This window comes from Heterocephalus glaber, unplaced genomic scaffold (genome assembly GCF_053883595.1).
Source record: "Heterocephalus glaber isolate CG9 unplaced genomic scaffold, H.glaber_assembly_v1.0 deba00001861, whole genome shotgun sequence".
Classification (NCBI taxonomy): domain Eukaryota; kingdom Metazoa; phylum Chordata; class Mammalia; order Rodentia; family Bathyergidae; genus Heterocephalus; species Heterocephalus glaber.
The window spans coordinates 886,793-909,155 of record NW_028258501.1 but is presented as its reverse complement, the minus strand read 5'-3'; the positions used below and the strand labels follow the sequence as shown (position 1 = coordinate 909,155).

The window sequence follows — 22,363 nt, the reverse complement described above, 5'->3', positions numbered from 1 at the left end:
CCCACCCCTTCCCCGCACCCCGCCGCGCCGGACCCAGGCCAAGGCCTCCGTGGCTCGCCTTCCGCCTTCCGAGAGTGCCGCGGACGCCCGGGGCCCAGAGCGAGCGAGACTCCACGGACGACGCCACTACACCAGGGCCCCGGGAAAGGCGTGGCGAGGCGCTGCGACACTAGAGGGATCCTTGCGCGGGAGCTGCGCGCCGCCGCCCCGCCCCGCCCCGCCCCGGCCTTCGGGCGCCTCCGCGCGCTCCCACGCGCTCCCGCGGGCCAGCCGCGCACCGTTGCGGCAGCCAGGGTGAAAAACACCCCCCACCGCGGTGATGCGAGTTGCCATTGTCGCGATGAGCGCCTGCGGAGGATCCAAGGACACCGTGAGACGAGGCCCAGAGAGGCTCAGACCACCCCTTCGTACCTCACTGGTTGGGGCGAAGCGTGCTAAAGACCCCCCAGACCTGCCTGGCTGCCAGAGAGCCCTCTGGGGTCTGACTTTGGCCCAGCTCAACTGCATCCGGATGCTTCCTCCCGCACCGCCAAGCCAAGTGAATGCATCAGCCAAAGCAGGCGCACACCTTATACCCAGGACAGAAATGAGTGACAAGAAACCCATCCCCGGTACCAAAAAAAAGAAAAAAAGAAACCCAACACATGGCGACCCTTGGTTATTTTATTTGGAAGGAAACAACAGAGTGCCCCAGACTCCCGCCAGGCGCTCCTGGTGAGAACATGCCAGAAACCCAGTGATCACACCCGTCCTACCTGTCATGGAAGTCAGTCCCTTCCCTCTCTGACCACAGATACAAACCCATGTACAGAGTATCATTAGCACATAATCAAACAGCAGCTCAGTCAGAAGGGGAAGTAGTACTTCCAACCCCCCCCACACACACACTGGAAGGACCCCAAGCTCATGGCTGCTCCAGGGAGCCCCAGAGCCTGGGGAGGGGCAATTGCACACAAAAGCACTATGAAGAAAGAGGGGGGATGGTGGCGAGATGAGAATAAATTACAGGTAGAAAGGGGGCCCTAGAACTAATGTCCTCCTCTCTCCTGATCATCAAGTCAGGGGACTGATCTACTGTCTATGAAGAATATGTACACCTTGTTGGCAGGGACGGGGACAGCCCCAGGAAGCCTGCAATGGCTGAAGGGGGAGCAGGACAGGCTGAGGGGAGTGTGCGGTTCATGCTACAGGAGAGAGGGGAAGCCCTTCCATCCATCCATTGTGCCACAGGGTGGGACACACAGCCAAGGCCTCAACCCCTCACTGGCACAGTCACACAATCTGGGTCAAAGCGATGGTGGGGCCCTTGTGGTCATCAAAGCGATCCATGGTCTTGAGGCTGAGGATCATGTGCAGCCCATAGGTGAAGATGAAAAGCATGAAGAGGGACGTGAGCAGCCCCATCCAGATGCCTGGGGAGAAGAAGCTCGCGCAGTCGCTGGCATAGGAGAACTGCTTGCCTGTCACATTGAAGGCCTGGATCTGGAGGACACAAGAATGCAGGTCAGGAGAGACCAGGTGGCTCCATGCAGCCTGAGAACTCCCTTCCCGACTGCCACCACCATGCCCCCACCCTGGGCGCACCTGGAAGTCCTGGAGAGTGACCTGCCACAGAGAGGGCTTTATGCGGGGCACCAGGAGGTTGCCCATGTTGCTGTTGCTGCTCACGTACTCGCAGTGGAAGGAGTAGATGCTGGGCCCTGTGACCTGGGAGGCGTTGAAGGTGATGATGGAGCCATTGCTGTGGATCTCCAGGCGCTCCATGGTGAACCAGTAGCGGGCAGACACCGGGTACAAGCGGTTTTCCAGGATGAACCTGGGAGGCAGCAAGAGTGGCAGGTGAGCAGGGGCACCATGCTGCACGAGCCCACCCACAGCCCACGGCTCTAGGACTCACTTGAACGTCACTGTGGCATCAAAGAGCCCATTGTAGGTCAGCGACAGTCTGTGGTCAAGGCGGAAGCGTGTGTCAGGGGGCCGGAGTGGCTTTGAGGAGCAACTGCCCAGACCTGCCCCAGGCCCCCACAGCTACTGAACAGGCAATGTCCCCACTGAATGGGTAGGAACAGAATCAAGTCGCGAACAGCACCCAGGTCCCAAACCTCTGGTCCTTAAGTCCACCATCCCTCCTGTCAGCTCCCTCTTGGGGTCACTACTGAGCCACCTGGTGGGGCTTTGGGGTGAGGACAGCAGGAGGGTCCAGGAGCCCCAGAGCGGGTGACTCCAATGTCCACAGCCCAGAGCCTACCAAGGCCTCATGGGCATGAGTAGCCCCCTCCAGCAGCACCACCCAAGACACCAGCACTATCCCCCTGGTGACTGTGTCCCACTGAGAGCGGCCCCAGCTCCCTGCCTTGTTCCTGGGCCACAGTGGCAGGAGGCCCCACCCTTGGCCCTCACCCAGCCAGGGAGTTATTCCAGAAGGAGCCAGTGAGGTTGAGCTCCTGCGACTGGAAGGTGCGGGAGGTCAGGTCTTCCAGATGCCCTCTGTACTCCACAGAGAAAGTCTGGGCCCAGAACAGGATCCTCGGGGCAGTGTCATTGTAACTCACCGGGGGATGGGTCACAGGTAATGCTGCCTGTTTTTGGAGCAGCTGGCGACCTAGCCCCCCAGTCACCATGGCTATGTCTCGAGTCACCTGTGTGAAGAGGCAGGAAGCCTCTAAAGCCTCTATCAGCGGTTCCGGGAGCACACCCCAACTCAGCATCTGCTCTCCCCGCCAGCACACCAGGGTCTGCCCACAGGGCACAGGAGGCCCTTCCCACCCACTGTCCCCACGGACCCCACTGGGGTTCTCTGCACACTGCTTCCTGGAGCCCTGGGCCACGCAGCACCCTGAAGGACACGTACCCGGGAGGGGCGGACCGCTGTGAGCGCAGCCGTGTAAGGGATGTCTTCAGACTTGAGGGTGCTCAGCACCTGCCCAATCACCTCATCTGAAGGGTGCAAGAGCAGAGGACCTGGTCACCAGGTGGCAGCCTAAAGAAACACTCCCCGCCCCACCTATTCAGACACTGGCTAGAGCGTGTGGCCAGAGCCTGGGCACCGACCGCCATTTCACCCCCGCCCCAGCCAGCCTCCCCAGGACGGCAGCAGCCTGGGCCTCTGGGTCCCCAGTGAGCGGCCCAACCTAAGGGTAGTGGGAATGACTGTCCTTTATAGCACAGACAAGTCCTCCTAATTGGGTTTTTTGTTTTGGGGTTTGTTTTTTTTTTTGGTCTGCTTGTTTGGTTTGGTTTTTTGTGGGGTTTTTTTGGTACCAGGGATGGAACTCGGGACCTTGCACTTTCGAGGCAGGCGCTGGAACCACTGAGCTGAATCCCCAGCCCCGGTCTGCTTGCTTTTGATACAGGGTCTTGGTATGTAATCCAGGCTGGCCTTGAACTCACAGTAATCCTCCTGCCTCAGCCTGCTGGGTGCTGGGATGATGCCTGCACCACCACACTCGGCTTTCACCTCCTAATTGCTCTGCCCAACTGTTTCTGGTCTATTCAATGTGAAGTCCTGGGACTCGTGAACCTGGGCAAAGCCTAGGCCCCCAGGGCTGCGCTGGGGGCAGCGGCACTGCAGGAAGAGGGGCCTGAGGTTGCGGTGCACACACTTGCCCTCCCTAGGGCACTCACCATTGCCTGTGAGGACCTCCCTGGGCGCCATGAGACCGGAGCTGTGGACGGAACACAGCATGAGCTTCTCAGGGACCCGCGCCCTCCCTCAGCCCACAGCCCCCACCTGGGTGCCCAGGAGACCCCCCCCCCCGCATGTCCGCTTACCTCAGAATCCCTGCCTGGAACCCTGTCCCCTGTGACTCAGGCCAAGTCCCCATCACCTGCCCTGGGAATGTGGAAGCTCACAGGGAGCCCCGTCACCTCTACACCCGACGCACCTGGCTGTGTAGGGCAGGCGGATGAGCAGCAGGGCGGGGAAGCTGGCATTTAGTTTCAGCTCCCGCAGGGTGGCCAGGTCCACATGCAGAGGGCTGGCACCTAGCTTCTCCTGCAGGTAGGAGGTCAGGGAGCTGACTGCATACCAGTCGACTGCAGGCAGCACCAATGAGGAGGGGGCCAGGTCCAGGGCATTCTGGGGACAGAGGGAGGATAGGTAACTGAGCTGGGGACCACACCCATGCAGTGTCCCCACTGTGGTCAGAAAGAGACGCCCCTGGGGCCCTTGACACTCAGACCCCAATCCTTTCAATGCTCAAAGCCTGCATGGGGGAGCAGTCCCACGTGTGTGTGTGTGTGTGTGTGTGTGTGTGTGTGTGTGTTGCTGGGGATTGAACCCAGGGCCTTTGCACTGAGCTATATTCCCAGCATACCCCCCACACACAGACTTTTGAGACAGAGGCTTGCTAAGTCTCTCAGGTTAGGCTTAAACACGCGATCCTTCTGCTTCAGCCTCTGGAGTGCTGGGATTACAAATGTGGGCCCCTGCGCCTTGCCCAAAGGGAACAGTTCTTTTTTTGTTTTGTTTTGTTTTTTGTTTTTTTTGGTACGGGGGATCGAACTTGGGTCCTTGTGCTTGCACAGGAGGGTACAGTTCTTATTGTGCTGGGAGAGGGAGCACAGAACGGCCACCCCACAGCCTGGGGCTAGAAGGGGATGCTTACCTCCAGGTTAGAAAAGGCGCTGTCCTGCTTATTTCCAAACACACCACCATACGCTGTGAAGTCCTCAATGCTGAGCTAAGGGTGAGGCAGAGAAGCGCCTCAGGTGGCCAGGCAAGGACAAGGGCCAGGGCAGGGGCCAGTGCTGCCTCAGGGCCTGCATCCTCTGTTCCAGCCAGCCCTGGTGCAGCAGGAGGGTGGGCCGCAGGGACTGGGTGGGAACGTCAGCCCTGTCCCCAGCACTCTCAGGGCAGGGTGACAAGCCTGGAAGACAGTCATGGGGCTGGCTCATGGTCACCTCCAGAGCAGGATTCAGCCAGAAAGAGGAACAGGAGGGAAGTAGAGGGGGGGTGGGCAGAAGCCAGCACAGCCCACCTCCAACACGGAAGTAGCGTTGGAGCAAGGGCCCAGCAATGTCCCGCGGATGGGATCCTTTCCAGCAGGGTGACAAGTCCCCACCCCAGCATTCATGACAGGACAGGAGAGAAGGAAAGACACTGGGAGCATGGTGGCAGAAGCACCAAGGTTGGCAGAGCTCTAGGGCCCATGGTAACCCAAGCACTACCCCCTCTGCCCTCCACGAGCTCCAGGCGTCCTTTAACTCCTGCCACCACCCCAGCCCCCAGCTTCCTCTAGCCAGGCATGTCAGCCAGCTTCCCTAACCTCACTGTTTAGTACACACACTTGCGTGGCCTCCCTGCCTTCTGGCCAGGAGCTCCATCCCATGTGGCTAACTATACTATGCCCAGGGGGCTGACCTCACTTTTTTTTCAGGGATCGAACTCAGGACCTGGCATTCAAGAGGCGGGTGCCAGAACCACTGAGCTAAACCCCTGGCCCTTTTGGGGGGGGGAGACAAAGTCTCACTATGTAGTCCAAGCTGGCCTCGAACTTGCAGTTACCCGGCTGCCTCAGCCTCCCAAGGTGCCACTATGCCCACTTAGAACTGCCACCTTCTGCTTCTCTGGCCCTGCGGCAGCCACACTGGCCTTTGCTGCAACCCACGCCCCTGTCCAAAGCTGATGGCTCCCACCCTCCCTCAAGATATCACCTCCTCAGTGATGCCTTGCCTAACCACCCTCATCTAAAACCTTGTCCCCAGCCACTGTGTCCTTCTCTGGCCCATAGCAGTGACACCACAGCCTACACCATCACAGCTTTTACCGGTTGTGCTCACAAGAGCGTCAGCTTCCCAAGGGTAGGGGCTTGGGTCACTCTGCTCACGCAATGTCCCCAATACTCGATCCCTGTTACCTACTCACTGTGCCATCTTTGGCAAAGGAATGAATGAAAATAAGAATGCCCAAAGACTGGCAGACCCAAAATAGGAGTTTTCTGTAGATTAAGATCTATGCCTCCCGGGCCAGGGATTTAGCTCAGTGGTTCCGCCGCCTGCCTCGAAAGCACAAGGTCCCGAGTTCAATCCCAGGTACCAAAAAAAAAAGATCTATGCCTCCCAACCCTCCAATGTAGGATCATTTACAAAATCATTTCATGGCCCCAAAGGCTGACAAGTGGTAGAACTAGGGCTGAGTTTCAGTCTCATTACATTTTTTTGGTTTTTATTTTTCTGAGATAGGGTCTCGCTGTGTATTCCAGGCTGGGCCTTGAACTTACTCTGCAGCTCAGACTGGCCTTAAACTCTTGGGGTGATCCTCCTGCCTCAGCCTCCTGAATGCTCAGAAGAGAGATGTGCCCCACCACGCCTAACTCTGATTACATATCATACCACCTCCTGGAACTATAGGCCAGCATGACAGCCGCTACTTGCCAACACAGCAACAGGGACTGAGCCAGGCAAGCCACTAATGAGGAGTGGACAAGCAGAGGCTTGACAGCCTCCCAAACACCAGCCCCATGCTTCCCCAGCTGCCCTGGTCTACACACCCACTGTGGGAGCAGAAGCCTGGAGGGGAAGGAACACTGTGATGGTTACAAACATAGGGAGACAGGCCTGACGTACTCATGCTGAACCCCATGTGCAGTCTCTAAACCGTGGGACACCAGCAAATCATTCCAGCCTACAAGCCTTATTTTCCCTGGCTATCCGACCCAGCTAATGGCATTAGCTGAGCACCTGGCTAGGGAGCACTAAGGGATCATGTCCAGGTTGTCCCTACTACAGCTAGAAGTTCAGCTCTGTCATTGTGTGGCCTTGAGCGACAGCTTCTCTTCCCCAGCATCTCATCTGCAAACTGACCAGAGTCCCCACCATACTAGAGGAAGTCAGAATACATTAGACAGCTGTGGCAGCGCATATGCCTCTCACACCAGCCCTCAGGAGGCCAAGGCAGAAGGATCACCTTGAGTGTGAGGCCAAGCTGGGCTACATAGTGAAACTCCAAAAAAGCAGGAAAAAGAAAAAGAACCTATCTAAAGTATTGGGTACTTTAGAGGTTTCTAGCCTCTGTCCTTTACTTCACCTAATTAAGTCAGCTCTCAACATTCCACTGAAGCTTCTCCTAGGGGCCTTCACAACAGGAGAGCCACACTTGTCACGGTTGGAACAAGGTCACTTGGGCTTCCCTGGGGAACGGGCTATGGGGACAGGGGTCTGCCTGCCTCCAGATGACCCAGGGAGCAGGCTGGGGCGGCGCACCTTGTCCTGCAGGAAGAGCAGCACATTCCGGGGACCCAGTTCCAGGGCGGGGTCTAAGTAGGTTGAAAGCTGCATGTCGCTGGTGATGTGGCCCTCGTGAGTATCGGCCGCAGGAGCCCAAAGATTCCTGGCAGGGGACAGAAGAGGCAGTGTTATGCGGGGGCGCATGGCTTGAGATCCGAAGACTGCTGGACTGCCGACTCCCTTGGCGGGGCCGAGCTCTGACGCCGGCCGACTTGAGATGAGCCCCCCAAGCGAGGGACACAGCTCCCCCTGGGCCTCACAGCCCTCTCCGAGGACAGCCCCGGGGTGGGGGAAGATCCCAGCCACTGTGGCGCGGCGCACAGCCGCCCCCCCACCCCGGCCCACTCACCGGTCACTCGACCACAGCACCAGTGGCACCTGCTGCTCCGAGGCCGCAGCTGCCACCGCCGCCGCCGCCAGCAGCAACAACGGCCTTGGCATGCGCCAGGGGGCCGGAGCCCGCTGCTTCCCGGTCCGAACCCGAACCGCCATAGTGACCGCCATCATAGCCTCAGCCTCCACCGCCTCAGACGCTGGGCCGAGCAGATCAGATGACCGATCGCCCCCGCCGGAGCCCCGCCCCACCCCGCCATTGGCCTGGGCGCAGGCTGTCTCCCTAGACTCACCCGCGATTGGACCAGGTGCGTGGCACTCACAGACACTTCTCTTTACTGGTTGGCTGCATGTATTTCCAGGCGAGCAAGCTCTGAGTGGGAAAGGGATGGGGCTGAGCTCTACCGGCTCCGGCTGGGCTCTGCTGGCAAGGCTGGGCTAGGGCTGACTGGGCTGTGCTGGGCGGGGTGCCTGCGCTGGGCGGGGTGCCTGCGCTGAGCCCACACCCAAACATTAACCTTCCCTTTTACCCTTTGCTCACAGCTGCAAAAGTAGCATGTTTTTCCTGCAGATAGGGGTGGTACAGAGGTGAGGAGATTGCAGTCCCTTAGAGGGAGGAGAGGAGAGGGCCCAGGCGAGCATCTGGAGGGACATGGCACTGACCTGGATCTGGCAGGAGGAGGGTCCAGAAAGAACCATCAGAAAAGCAAAAGAACCCCGGGGACGCCAGAACATCGAGGTCTCCGCGACCAACAGTGTCAGTGTCGACCGTCGCTAAAGGCAGGCAGACTGAGGACAGGAGGCAGCTCCTTGGACGCGGCAACGACTAGCAGCTTGGCCAGGAGCGATGCCAGTGTGAATTGGGGGACACACCATCCAGGTTTGTCTTTTCCTAAGATTTGCCTCACAGGTAGGAGCCTGGCAGCCGCCTGTCACAAAAAAAGGAAATCACAGGCCGGGCGTGGTGGCTCATGCCTGTAATCCCAGCACTCGGGAGGCTGAGGCAGGAGAATCACCACGAGGTCGAGGCCAGCCTGGGTACACGGTGAGACCCTGTCTCAAAAAAATAAAAAATAAAAAATAAAAGAGGTCACAGCCTTAAGCCAATAGGGAGGCTTTTGTCTTTCTCTGTGCCGTGTTTTTGAAATGAAAATAATAGACAGACTGGAGACCGACAGTCTCAAAGCTTGGCAGAGACTGAGGGTCTCGAGGCTGACCATCTAAGGCCTGCCCCTCCTCCCAAACCCACAAAGGTCACTGTGCGAGAAGATGAACTGCTGAGACACAGCTGCCCACCTCCCCATGTCTTAAAGATAAACTGTAAAAACACTACCTCCACCTCCATGCCCTTTGCTAAGTTCTGCTTCTGTAAAATTCTGCCTGCTCCCCCGCCCTGGCTAAAGAACAAATAGAACTGGGGCTGGGGATTTAGCTCAGTGGTTCTGCTGCCTGCTTCGCAAGCGCAAGGACCTGAGTTCGATCCCTGGCACCAAAAAAAAAAAAAAAGAACAAATAGAACAAACGGAGAAGCGGGCCTCAGGCCCTGGAAGGGGACTCCCACTGGGCCCCTAGTGATAATAAACCTGCTTTCTCTTCAGTCCTCTGAGTGCCACGCTCTTCCTGGTCTGCCTGCCCTCCGAGTCCCACTTCATTTTCTTTCTCAGACTGGAGATGTTTGCAAACAAAGTGATACAACCAAATCCTGAACTTTCCTTAAGGGTATACATCCTGTTTAAGTTAGGAGGAAGTGACCCAATACCTGCAACTTCCTTTGAATGCACCGAAAGTAAAGTGGAGAGGGTGTTTCACTGAGAGGTGTGTGGTGAGGCACAATGTTAAAATGTTAGTGACACCTCCCTGAAGCTGATGCTGGGGATCAAACCCAGGCCTCCTACAGTGAGGGAGCGGAGCACCACCCTAGTTCCTACAGCCCTCTGTTTTGGGGTTTTGTTTTCTTTTTTTGGTACCGGGGATCAAACTCAAGACCTTGCACTTCTGAGGCAGGCAGGCGCGGTGCCACTGAGCTGAATCCTCGGCCCTTGTTTGTTTGTTTTTTTTGAGACAGGGTCTCACTATATAGTTCAGGCTGGCCTTGAACTCACTATGTAGCCCAGGCTGGCCTCGAACTTGTGGCAATCCCTCTGCCTCAGCCTCCGGAGTGTTGGGAGTACAGGCATGTGCCACCACACCCAGCTATTATATGAATTTTTTCCTTAAATTCTTTTATTGGGACATTGTAGGTATACAATACATTTACATTCATCACTGGGTACGTGTACCTGTACATGATGTATCTTGGTTCTTATTTTTTTCCCATTTCCCTGCCCTCTCTTCACCCCCTCCACCCTTCCCTATTTACAAAGACTTTGTTTCCATTTTTTCCTTTTCTCATAATTTTTCCTTTTCCTTCTTTCCTTTTCCCTACCCCTCCCACTTCCCCTACCATTTTAGACCTTTTCTTCCTATTTCCCACTGTGAATTATTCATTTTAATCTTTATTTAGACTTTCAGTTTCTCACACTAGAGAAACTATTTGGTATTTACACATATGCATCCTATTTATTTCATTTAAAAGTATGGCCTCAATGTGCATCCATTTAGCTATAAATGTCTCTAGTTTCTCGTTCTTTATGGCTGAGTAATACTCCATTTTATAAAAAAACCACGTCATCCTTATCCAGTCTCCAGTTGATGGGCACTTGGGCTGTTTCCAAGCTTTAGCTATTACAAACTGTGCCGCTATAAACATGGGTGCACATATATCACTGTGATATGATTCTGTTAATTCTTTGGGGAAGATACCCAGCAGGGAACAGCTGGGTCAAATGGGACCTCTAGTCCTAGTTCTTTGAGGTATCTCCATACTGATTTCCACAGTGGTTGCACCAGTCTGCACTCCCACCAACAATGGTGAAGGGTTCCTTTCTCCCCACAGCCCACCAGCATTTGTTATTGATTTCATGATCGAAGCCATTCTTTCTGGGGTGAGGTGGAATCTCAGTGTTGTTTTCATCTGCATCTCTCGAACGACCAGTGATGTTGAACATTTTTTCATATGTTTATTTGCTGCTTCTACTTTTTTGTCTGATAAATGCCTGTTCATTTCAGATGCCCATTTTTTGAATTGGGTCTTTAAACTTGGGGGGGTCTGATTTTTTTAAAGTTCTTTATATATTCTAGATAGTAGTCCTTTGTCTGAGTTACAGCTACTGAAAATTTTTTCCCACGTTGTGGGTTGTCTCTTAGCTCTGTTGGTGGTTTCTCTTGCAGTGCAGAAGCTTTTTAATAAGATGAGATCCCACTTGTTGATTCTTTGGGCTAGTTCCCGTGCTACTGAGGTTTTGTTCATAAAGTCTTTTCCTATGCCAATGTCTTCAAGAATTCTACCTAACTTATCTTCCAGCAAGTTTACTGTTTCTGTTTTATTATTTAGATCTTTAATCCACTTTGATCTTAGTTTAGTGCATGGTGATAGGTATGGGTCTAGTTTTAATCTTTGGCAGGTTGAAATCCAGTTTTTTCAACACCATTTATTAAATAGGCTATCTTTCCTCCAATGAGGGTGTTTGGCTCCTTTGTCAAAGATGAGGTGGCTGAGTGTGTCTGGAGTTGTTTCTGCATCTTCTAATCTGTTCCACTGGTCCTCAAGTCTGTTTCTTTGCCTGTACCATGCTGTTTTATCACAGTAGCTTTGTAGTATAGTTTCAAGTTGGAGATTGTGATACCCCCTGCCATGTCTCTGTTGCCTAGTATTATATTAATTTTGAGACCCTCTCACTAAGTTGCACAGCCTGGCCTCCAAACTCAGCATCCTCCTGCCTCAGCCTTTGAGCAGCTGGGATTACAGGCATCTTAAGTTATCTCACTGTACTATGGAGTGCATACCAAAAGTGTGCAACATGCGTATTTGCATATATGTTACATATACATGTCAACAATTTTTTTTTCGGTACCGGGGATCAAACTCGGGTCCTTGTGCTTGCGCAGCAGGCAGCGAAACCACTGAGCTAAATCCCCGGCAATGTTACATATACATGTGTAAGAAGTATGTTACACATATGTGTTGCCTGTAGATGAGATACAAAAATAAAAACACTGCCAGGCGAGGTAGTACACATCCGTAATCCCAGAACTCTAGGAGGCTGAGGAAGGAGGATCAAAAGTTTGAGCCCAGCCAGGGATTTAGCTCAGTGGTTGCGTCGCCTGCCTCACAAGTGCAAGGTCCCAAGTTCGATCCCCGGTACCAAAAAAAACCAAAGACGAAGAAGAAAAGAAATATAGCCCATAAAAGACAGGACGGTACACAAAACAAACATGCACAGCACAATGACTCATCAAAAGTCTTAGGTGTGGTGGCACAGGCCTGTAATCTCAGCACTCAGGAGGGAGGCTGAAGCAGGAGAAGCACTTCGAGTGCAAGGCCAGCCTGAACTACATAGCAAGACCCTGTCTCAAAAAACAAAACAGCAGGGTCCTATGGCATCAGCAGGCCAAGAACTAAAATGTCAGACCCCCTAAAACCCCTAGTAGGCCCTGCACATTTCCAAAGTGACCACAAACCCAATACTCAGGGGAAAGACTTTGGTCTTAATATCTCCTCAGTTAAGTATGCATCCCTAAATACAGATTCCTTTTGTTTGGGGACTTTATATAGATGGAATTACTTAGTATTTTGGGTCTGGATTAGATGCTCAGCATGAGGATGTTAATTTGCATCATTGCACATGGCCACACCCTTCCGTGGCCGAAGCACCCCATGTCCTTCGAGCTGTTCTGCAGCTGTCCTTGAGTGGCCCCATGTGGGCTGTCATGGCAAGTATGTGTATGCTGTTGGGTGTGTGTGTGTGTGTGTGTGTGTGTGTGTGTGTGCGCGCGCAGCTTTGCTTTTCTTTTTGTGGTACTGGGGATTGAAGCTAGGGCCGTCACACTGAGCTGCATTCTCAGCCCGTTTCTACTTTTTAAAAATCAGCTCCAAATTTTATTTTATTGGTACCGGGGATCAAACTCAGGACCTTGCGCTTGCGAGGCAGGTGGTGGCGCCACTGAGCTACAGCCCCAGCTTCTAGTTTTTATTTTAGGGGCTGCTTTGGTCTTTTTCTTATTTTTTCACTTTTGCTGTGAATCAAACTCAGGGCCTCGTACTTTCCAGGCAGGTGCTCTGCCACTGAGCCACATCCCCAGCCCTCTATTTTTTATTGTGAGAGAGGGTTTTGCTAAGTCACTGCTGGGCTTCAACTTGATCCTCCTGCCTCAACTTCCCAGAGTGCTGGTATTATAGGCATGGACCACCTTGCTCAGTTATAATATGGCATTTCAAAGATATATTACGTGGCATGGAATTGCCACATCATAGGGTGTATGTACAGGGCTGGATAGGGTCCCCACCCCCAAGTCACATCCACCTGGAACCTCTGACTGTGACTTCGCCTGGGAATAGGATCTGTGCAGATCCAATCAAGTTAAAGGAAGAAGTACCCATACTGGATTACAGGGGCCCTAAGCCCAGACTGGTGTCTCCCTAAGGGGAACAAAGGAGAGGAGAGCACCACAGGAGGATGAGGCAGGGATCGAGAGGCACAGTTGCCAGTGGAGGGGTGAGGAGGCCTCTGGGAAGCACAGGATCCTCTGGGAAATGCTGGGTCACATGACCACCCGTCCAGGCAGCCTGGCCCATGCTGGTTTGGAGTTCTTCTTCACGTGCCAGGAGTGAGCCCTACAGTTAGGGGTGCATCCTTCTCCGTCACCTCGTAGTAGTTGTTTTATTTTCAGTGTTCCAGTGGGCGCAGCAGAGCAGAAATGTCTTTCCTCCCTGGGAGGCTGCAGTGGTCTCGGTGCCCTCCATTGAAAAGAACCTCGTTCCCACTGGCTTGCGATCCTGCTTGTGTCATACAATAAATGTCCACATAGATGGGAGGCCAGATGCCATCCCACAGGTGAATTTGTCTAGCCAATGTGGTGCTTTTTGTTGTTTTAAGACCAAGTGTTGCTGTGTAGCCCTGGCTGGCCTCAAACTTGCTGTGATCCTCCTGCTTCAGCCTTGAAAGTGTGAGGATGAAGTATGCACCACTATCCCTAACTTAATATAATGCTGTCTTAATTATGATATAATATCATTATAATTATAATATCAATAATAAAACCTAATGCCTGATGGAGCAAGTCCTCCCATTTTTTTTTTTGGTACCAGGGATCGAACTTGGGTCCTTGCGCTTGCGCAGCAGGCGGCGAAACCACTGAGCTAAATCCCCGGCCCCCTCCCATCTTCTTTTTGTTGCTGATGTTTTTTTAGCCAGGGTCTCAGTACTCACTATGTAGCCCAGGCTGGCCTTGAATTCGCAATGATCCTCCTGCCTCAGCCTCCTGGTTGCTGGGATGACAGGTGTGTGCAACACCTCGCCTGGCTCAAACCCAGGGAAATTTTATTTTATCATTAATTTTATTGGTATAATTTAAATATACATAATGATCACATTCATCAAAGGGGGTTTGTACCTGTACATGATACAGTTTGATTCCTCTTTTTCTCCCAATCACCTTCCCTCCCCTCCCCAATTTTAAAATTATAAATATTTTATTTGGTGTTTTTGAGACAGGATTTCGCTGTGTAGCCCAGGCTGGTCTTGGATTCATGGTAATCCTCCTGCCTCAGCCCCCAGTTGTCAGCCATTTCAAAGGACCAGTTATTGGTGTTTGTGCTCCTCTCCATTATGTTTCCTGTCATCCTCTCTGCTCTTACTTGCATTACTGATTTACTTTTGTGGTGGTGGGGGTCGGGCCTAGGGCCTTGAATATGCCAGGCTGACCTTACTTAACTCCGCCCTTCTACCTTCTTTGGTTTAAGCCATGTTTCTAACTTTTTATTTCATTTTATTTCTGAGACAGTGTCTCACTGTATAGTCCAGGCTGGTCTTAAACTATGTAGCCCAGACTGGCCTCAAACTCACAGGAATCCTCCTGCCTCGGCCTCCTCAGTGCTGCAATTACAGGTAGGCACCATGCCAGCTGTTTCTTTTTTTTTCCAGTACCAGGGATCGAACCCAGGACCTTGTGCTTTCGAGGCAGGCGCAGCACCACTGAGCTAAATTCCCAGCCCTGCTTTCTAACTTTTGAAACAGATGCCCAGCTCACTAATTTCCACCCTTCCTTCTTTCCTAACATAAACTTTAAGGCTACAGATTGCCCTCTGGATCCTTTATTCACTGCATTCTGCTAGGTTTGTGGTAATGTTTTGATTCCCTCTCAAGTCTAAATAATTTTGCTGGGCGTGGTGGCACACACCTGTCATCCCAGCACTGGGGAGGCTGAGGCAGGAGGATTACTGGAGTTCAAGGCCAGCCTGGGCTACATAGGAAGACCCTGTCTCAAAAAAACAAACAAAAAATTAAAGAACATAAATATTTAATTTCAAGTATAATTTTTCGTGGGCCAAGGATTTAGGTCAGTGGCACTGCACCTGCCTTGCAAGTGCAAGGTCCTGAGTTCAATCCCCAGTGCTGCAAAAAAATTTAAAAATAACAATAATAGAATTTTTCTTTTTCCTATGGGTTTAGAGGTGTGCATGTAAGCGAGGCGTGGTGGTACATGCCTGTAATCCCAGCTACTCAGGAGGCTGAGGCAGGATAGCATGTTTGTGGTTAGCCTGAGCAACTTTGTGAGACCCTGTCTCAAAGTATAAACAAAAATTAAAGGGCTGGGGCTGCACTTCAGTGCTCCTTAGGTTCAGCCCCCAGCACCGCATCACATGCTTGTGCAGACATGTTGCTGAGCGGCCTGACTGCTGTCCCCTGAAGGGGCTGCTTATAAGTACTGGGTTGACAGGTAAGTGCCACCACACCCAGCAAGTCCTGCCTTCTTGTCCAGAGGTCTCTGCCCATTGCCCTCCCTATAGAGAGGCCAGAGGTACAATAGCACAACACAAATGCTTTATTGTTTAAAAACCAGAAACCCTGACCCAGGCCAGGCGGGCTTTGAGAGCAGGAGGATGGACAGTCAGTGGCCCTGCACAGGGCAGGCCTTGCCACAAACTGCCTGGGCTCATCTTCTGCTCTTACGGCCTGTGGGCTACTGTGACCACCCTGCCCAGGGCCAGGGCCCAGAGTGAAGAACTTGGGCTACAAGGAGGAAGACATGGGAGCCGGGCATGGTAGTGCACACCTGCCATCCCAGCACTCAGGAGGATGAGGCAGGAGGATTGCCCAAAGTTGCAGGCCACTGGGCTACAAAGTGAGTTCAGATTGGCCAGAACTACAGAGCAAAACCCTGTCTCAAAAAAAAAAGAAAGGAAGACATGGCAACAGCCATCCCTGAGGAGGTGGTAAGCAGCTTCTGGACTGGCAAGTGGGCAAGGAGAACCAGGCTGGATGGCCTCATGAGCTGCCTGTCCCCACCAGCCAGCCCACTCTGGCCCTCCCAATGCCAGCCCCAGGAGCAGCCCTGTCTCAGTCTCCTCTGGCTCCATGGCCCAGAGGCCAGCAGCACAGAGCCCTTCCTTGGGCTGCAGCACCAGCTGGAAGCAGGCACTGAACATGGTCTGGGCCCACCTGGCACCACCCTGAGCCCAGCACACTGGCCTGGGCCTGGATGGCTGCGGCCGGTGGATGGGCTCGGGCCTAGCTCCCTGGCTGCAGGCGGCTGTGCAGCTGCTCGGCCTGGCTTTTGAGGCACTGGAACTCTTCCTGGATGAAGTCGGTCAGGGCCTTGCGCATCTCCACCTGGGGGCGAGGACTGGGCTGGCCTGGACCTGGGGACCATGGGTGGCCCCCTGGCAGACCAAGGGGCTGGGAGGAAACTCACGGCTGACTTGTTCTCCACCCGGAGCCGCTCGAGCACGGGCAGCGCACTGAAGGGCTTCCCGATGAGCACAGTGATTTTCTGTGGAGGGAGGCGGCCACTGGATGACAGCAGGGAGCCACCACTATCCCTGCCCTGGCCACCCTGGAGCCACAGCCAAGTCCTCCCTCCCAACCCCCATAAGCCATGTGTTCCTTCACTGATCTCCCTATTTATCTATTTATTTGGTACTGGGGATGGAACACAGGACCTTGGGCTTGCCAGCCAGGTGCGGCGCCACTGAGCTACATCCCCAGCTCTGATCTCCCTCCTTAAAACAAGCAGCTGGAGGGCCGGGGAGGTAGCTCAGTGGTGCTGCGCCTGCCTGGCAAGTGCAAGATCCTGAGTTCCATCCCAGTACCAAACAAACAAACCAAAAAACAAGCAGCTGGGAGCCAGGCATGGTGGTGCATGCCTATAATTCCAGCACCCTGGATGCTGAGGCAGGAGGATTGCTGTGTGTTTGAGACCAGCCTGGGCTACACAGTAAGTTCAAGGCCAGCCTGGATTACAGAGCAAGACCCTGTCTCCAAAAAAGGGTAGGGAGGGGCTTCGGATTTAGCTCAGTGGCTCTGTGCCTGCCTCGTAAGCGCAAGGTCCTGAGTTTGATTCCTGACACCAAAAAAACCCAAGAGCTGGGGTTGGTCATGGTGGTGCACACCTGCCAACCCAGCACTGTGGAGGCTGAGGCAGGAGGATTGCCATGAGTTCAAGGCCAGCCTGGGCAACACAGTGAGACCCTGTCTCAATGAACCAAATAAATTAAGCCATTGTAGTCCTGGGACCCATCCTAGATGACCTGTCCCATTCTGACCCCTTATTCCAAAGGCTCTGGGGGCAGGTCTCCAACCCAGTCCTCTGCAGCATGGACTGGGACACACACGGCAGACAGGCAGGCAAGAAGACAGACGGATGCACGGACATAAGTAGTGGCAGTGCCCACCTACCTGTCCAAAGCGAGGGAAGTAGGGTGGGCTGTTAGGAAGGACGTCATTCATTCCTGCGGCACAGGACACAGAAGGCCACACATTGCTTTGGGACCACAGACAGCCCGGGAACAGAGCCTGCCCAGCAGAACTCCCACGCCCCACCCAGGGAGCCCCTCGTCTGTCCCCCGGGCTCACCAACGTGCCACAGCGGCAGGATGACAGGGTTCAGGTGACACTCAGCAATCAGGCGCCCAATTCCTGCCAGGGGAGTGGCAGAAAGGCTGGCATGGGCTATGCCCAGCTGCCCTGCCCACCCCCTAGCCAGTGCCACCCTGCCAGCCCCCAGTCAAACCCACTAGCTGCGTAACCCTCATGTCACTGCCTGGCCCCCAGCCCCTGCTTCCCACACGCCTGGCCAAGGGCAGCCAGCAGGGCTCACCCCACTTGAAGCGCAGGAACTCAGAGCTCATGTTCACCTTCCCTGCAGAGAAAGTGTGGTGAGGCCGGGCACTGGGCCCTCACAGCCCAACCCCTGTGGCCCCACCCACCTTCCGGGAAGATGTGCACCCAGTCTCCGTGGTTGAGCTTGTCCAGGATGAAGTCCATGCCCCGCTGGTAGACGCCATCTCCTGTAGAGAAGGGCCTGTCCCCGTCAGTCTCCACCCTGCACCCCACTCGCCCAGACACTCATGTGCTGCACTGGGACACAGATGGCACCTCAGGGACTCGTCACGCCCACCGTACCATACACAGACACCCTGCAATGGCCAGATGACTGTGCCAGGGCCTGGTCCGCCCTGGCCACCCTGGCCTTTGACTTCAGAATTCAATATCCTATCAGCTGGCATTGTGGCACATGCCTGTCACCCCAGCCCTCAGGAGGCTCAGGCAGGAGGATAGCTGAGTTCAAGGACAACCTGAGCTACAAAGTAAGACCCTGTCTCAAAACCCCCAAAATAAAGCCGAGCATGGTGGTGCACGCCTGTGATCCCAGCACTCTAAGGCAGGAGGATTGTTCCGAGTTTGAGGCCAGCCTGTAGTTCAAGGGCAGGCTGAACTACATAGTGACACCCTGTCTCACAAAGACAAAAACCAAAAAAACCTCCACAAAAAATAAATGAAATAAAGTGGGGAGACACAGCAGACACACCAGGACCATCTCTGGACAGTGAGCTAACAACGGCCTCTTACCCTATTCTCTGCAAGGCCGATTCTAGTCAGGGATCAAGCAGTGTCAATATCACTGAAGTTCGGACCTGGGTCGCAGCTGCCTAGAGGCTAGGGGTCTTCCCCTTGGGGTTGCAGCCTGCAGCAGGTGCTCGTAGTGGGTGTGGCTTTCTCTACCAGTGCCCATCTACAGAGTTTAGCACCGGGACCTGCAAAGCGTGTCTTGGCGTAGCTTTTGCCAATGCTGGGTCTAATTAGCTTGCGTCAAGCCCCCAAGCACTGGACTATCACGTTACAGAGCCTGGGCTTGGGGACAGGGAGGGGCAAGGCATGCTGGGTATGTCCTGCATACCCAGCCCTGTAATTAAAGCTTTGGGTAGGTCACATGTGCATGATAGGTAACTTGTCCCTGCCACTCTCTCCCTGCTGGTGCTTGGGATTAAGGTTGCACTTTTTTTTTTCTTCTTTTCTTCTCTTTTTTGTATGTTTGTGGTACTGGACCCGGGGCCCTCACATTGAGCTACATACTCAGCTTTGTGTTTTTGTTTTTGTTTGAGGTAGAGTCTTGCTAAATTGCCCAGGCTGGGCTCAAACTTGCAGTCCTTCTGCTTCAGCCTCCCAGAGTGCTGGGATTACAGGTTGCTGGGATTACAGGTGTGGTCGAGGCTATTTGAGGATTTGCCATGTTTTACCTTGGCCAATGGGAAATTAAAATAAACAACTTCCCTTGACTTCTTAAATCCTTTGGTTCCCTTCTCCTCCCTCTTCTTCCTCACAAGCAACCCTTTAAGAAGACTGACCACCCCTACTATCCCCCACTGCAGTGCCACCAGCCCTCTTGGGCCACAGAAGGCCACTTCCTGTGGCCATCACTCCATGGAAATGGCTTCTCTAGGGTCACCAATGGGATCCATGCTACACAGGCCCCTGGTTCACTTTTCTCTTTGGCTGTCATTCTCTGGCACCTTGGTGGCTTCTGTCCAGGACTTCTGCTCTCTCCACACCTCCTCTGGAATCTCAGCTCCATGTCTGCAGCTGAACCTCAACTGATCCCTCCCCTGAATCCCAGGTTTTTGTGGTTGTTTTTTAGTTTTTTGAGACAAGGTCTCACTACGCAGCCCGAGTAGGCCTCAAACTGATGGTGATCCTCCTGCCTCAGGCTCCCAGAGGCTGGGGTGACAGCCATGGGCCACCACACCTGGATAAGAGCCCAAAATTCTTAACCAGATTATTCCAGAACCTCCCCATTCTTCCTACAACCACAGTTTTCTACCTCTCCAGTACCCGGCACCTGTGTGGCCACCTTCCGAACGCCTTTCCCTTCCTCTCTGCTTCCCCAGAGGAGAGAGCCACCTGGATTTGAACTGTGGCTTTGCCACCTCTCACCTTGTGTCACCTGGCCAGCCGCTTAAGCTCTCACAGCCCAATCTGGAGAATGGGGATAAAATGGCCTTCCCCAGGTCCGCTGTGGTGGTGCGTACCTACCACCCCAGCCCATAGCGGTGCCACCCCTGGCTCCCAGGCAGCCTGTCACACACGGGCCACTCGGAGACAGAAGCAAGGTGCAGCATGCCCACCCCCAGGATCCCGGACACCACAGGCAGGGCTCACCTCGGCACACAGGCACGCACTTGCCCAGGCTGAAGAAGCGCGAGTGGAACTCCTTGGTGAAGCAGATATCCGCTGCTGCTGGGGTCCTGGGGCAAGGACAGGCCCGGTCACCGCTGCCACCCAGGTTGAGGGCCTGTGGGCCGCACTCTGTGCCCTGTCTGGACTTCGGCTGCCACCTGGGGGCGGGGGTAAATCTGCGGAAGGCCCGGAGGGCAGGGCCTGCTCACCAGCGCATGAGCTTCAGGTTCCAGATGTGGCGGAGCTTCAGGATCCCTAGGTAAGGAGAGAAGAGGCTTCATGCCTGACTCACCTTCCTTCAGGACGGGTCCTTGGTTCCCTCATCTCAGTGGCAGCTTCTAGACTTTTGGGCTGGACCTCCAAGTTCCTTCCCCCTGGCCCCTATAATCTTGCTCATCGCTGAGTATGATCTACCTACCTCCCTGCTACATCCTGACAATTCCCATTCTTTTTGTTTGTTTTTTGATACAGGGTCTCACTATGAAGCCAAGGCTGGCCTCAAACTCGTAGTGACCCTCCTGCCTCAGCCTTGCCCTATAGCCACTTCCTTGTTCCTTTCACATTTCTGAGACCCCAAGGGAATGCCCAAGGGACCACAAAGGCAACTTGCCCGAGGAGGCGGGGCATCTCCGACCTAGGAATTCCAGGGCTGTGCAAGGAGCCCAGTGGGCAGTGATCCGTGCTGGTGTTGCTTGCCCAGCCCGGCCCAGCCCACCTGGCTTCCTTCTCTACCTCCCTGTGCCCAGCACCCGGCCCAATTACCCCAGAGGTGAGGATCGTCCATGCAGGATTGGTGGTTGGAAACGGTGATGAGGGGCGTGGTGGGGCTTCGGTTCTCGATGAGCTCATACAGCACCTCCTTGTTATGGACGATGAGGTGGTTCATGTACTCTGAGGGGACGACGGGGTCTCAGTCTCGGCCTCCTCCCACCTGCCTGAGGCTAACTTCCTCGGGGATGTGCCACCGCTGCCCCAAACCCCAAGCTCCAGCTCTGGCCAGCGTGGGGACACCGGACAGACCCTGCCTTGGCCATGGGCCACTCACTGGTCCAGAAGCAGCTGTAGGTGCCCACCAGGCCCATGACGACGCTACTGGCCAGGGTCCAGGTGAGCGGCGGCACGGCGGGGAACGGCCAGCGCACATGGAGGGGCATGGCCTCCGGCGCCGCCCGCCGCCGGTACTGCGCCGCCCTGGGCAGCCCGCGGGGCCGGCCGGCCTGGGTCCGTGTCCTCAGTCGCCGGGGGTCTCGGACAGCCTCGAGCACAAACGGGAGCCGCGGATCGGCGCGACGGGGACCCGGGCCAGGGCCACCTCGTAGATGGGGCCAGAGCCGCGCCACAGAGGACCCGCCGCCAGGATCAGAAGCCAGGATCGCAGCGACCAGCGGGACGCACCCGCACAGTGGCAGCCTGGCAGCTGCGCACCGCCGGAAAGCGATCAGGAGAAGGCGTCCGGCTCCCACCCACCTGTCGTGAAACGCACAGGCGCTTGACGGCAGCGGGGACGAGGCCAGGCTGATCCTGCGCGCTCCCGCGCGGCCCTGCTGGATCCCGGCCTCCGATCCTCAGCCTGCGGCGCCTTTGGGGTCAGGGTCCCTAACTGAAGTGTGTAGGTAACAGGGGCTGCACAGCACGATTACCTGAGATGACCAAAGTCTAGGCTGCGGGAGCCTTTTATTTGTCCCCTTTATTATTTATTTATTTATTTATTTTTGGTACCGGGGATTGAACTCAGGACCTTGCTCTTGCGAGGCAGGCTCAGTGCCACTGAGCTAAATCCCTGGTCCCTTCCTTTTTATTGAGGTAAAATTCGCATGATATGGAATTAACCATTTTATATTTTGGACTGTCTTATGTGACATATAATATAAATGATATACGTGCACCTATATATTCCACTATGTAGTTTTACATAATTATGAACATACAATTTTACAGCTGGGCGTGGTGTCGCATGCCTGTCATCTCAGCGTTCAGGAGGCTGAGGCAGGAGCATCCTCGCAAGTTCCAGGCCAGCCTAAACTACATAGCAAGACCCTGTCAAAAAAACTAAAACAACAATAACAAAAATACAACGTTACATAATTGCGCCAGGCGGCGTGGTGGTCCACACCAGTCATCCTAGCACTTGGGAGGCTGAGGCAGGAGGACTGCCATGAGTTCCAGGGTAGCCTGAACTACATGTCAAGATCCTGTCTCAAAAAAAATTACATTAATTGTGATATCACATGACTATGTCATATAGTATG

General features: G+C 54.3%; 2 protein-coding genes across 3 annotated transcripts; both read right to left on the bottom strand.

Annotated features, from left to right (window-relative positions):
• Positions 1 to 649: 649 nt before the first annotated feature.
• Atp6ap1 (ATPase H+ transporting accessory protein 1) lies at positions 650 to 7,779 on the bottom strand. 2 transcript variants are annotated; one of them, XM_087204078.1, is made up of 11 exons: positions 7,577 to 7,779; positions 7,204 to 7,330; positions 4,608 to 4,682; positions 3,885 to 4,078; positions 3,625 to 3,665; positions 2,852 to 2,937; positions 2,553 to 2,639; positions 2,401 to 2,450; positions 1,898 to 1,945; positions 1,585 to 1,816; positions 650 to 1,482 (listed from the first exon to the last, which is right to left on the bottom strand). In XM_087204078.1, the coding sequence occupies exons 1-11, from the start codon at positions 7,732 to 7,734 to the stop codon at positions 1,273 to 1,275; spliced, it is 1,308 nt and encodes a 435-aa protein (XP_087060204.1). In that variant the 5' UTR covers positions 7,735 to 7,779; the 3' UTR covers positions 650 to 1,272. The 2 variants fall into 2 exon arrangements, with proteins under 2 accessions (XP_087060204.1, XP_004875058.2); XM_004875001.4 differs by having other exon boundaries at positions 2,401 to 2,639.
• Positions 7,780 to 15,460: 7,681 nt separating this feature from the next.
• Tafazzin (tafazzin, phospholipid-lysophospholipid transacylase) lies at positions 15,461 to 21,542 on the bottom strand. The gene is given in 10 exon segments (XM_087204097.1): positions 15,461 to 16,271; positions 16,354 to 16,431; positions 17,337 to 17,389; positions 17,514 to 17,640; positions 17,642 to 17,799; positions 17,867 to 17,947; positions 20,097 to 20,182; positions 20,324 to 20,369; positions 20,877 to 21,005; positions 21,160 to 21,542. Coding segments are annotated over 10 exon segments (969 nt in total). The 5' UTR covers positions 21,269 to 21,542; the 3' UTR covers positions 15,461 to 16,169.
• Positions 21,543 to 22,363: the final 821 nt, after the last annotated feature.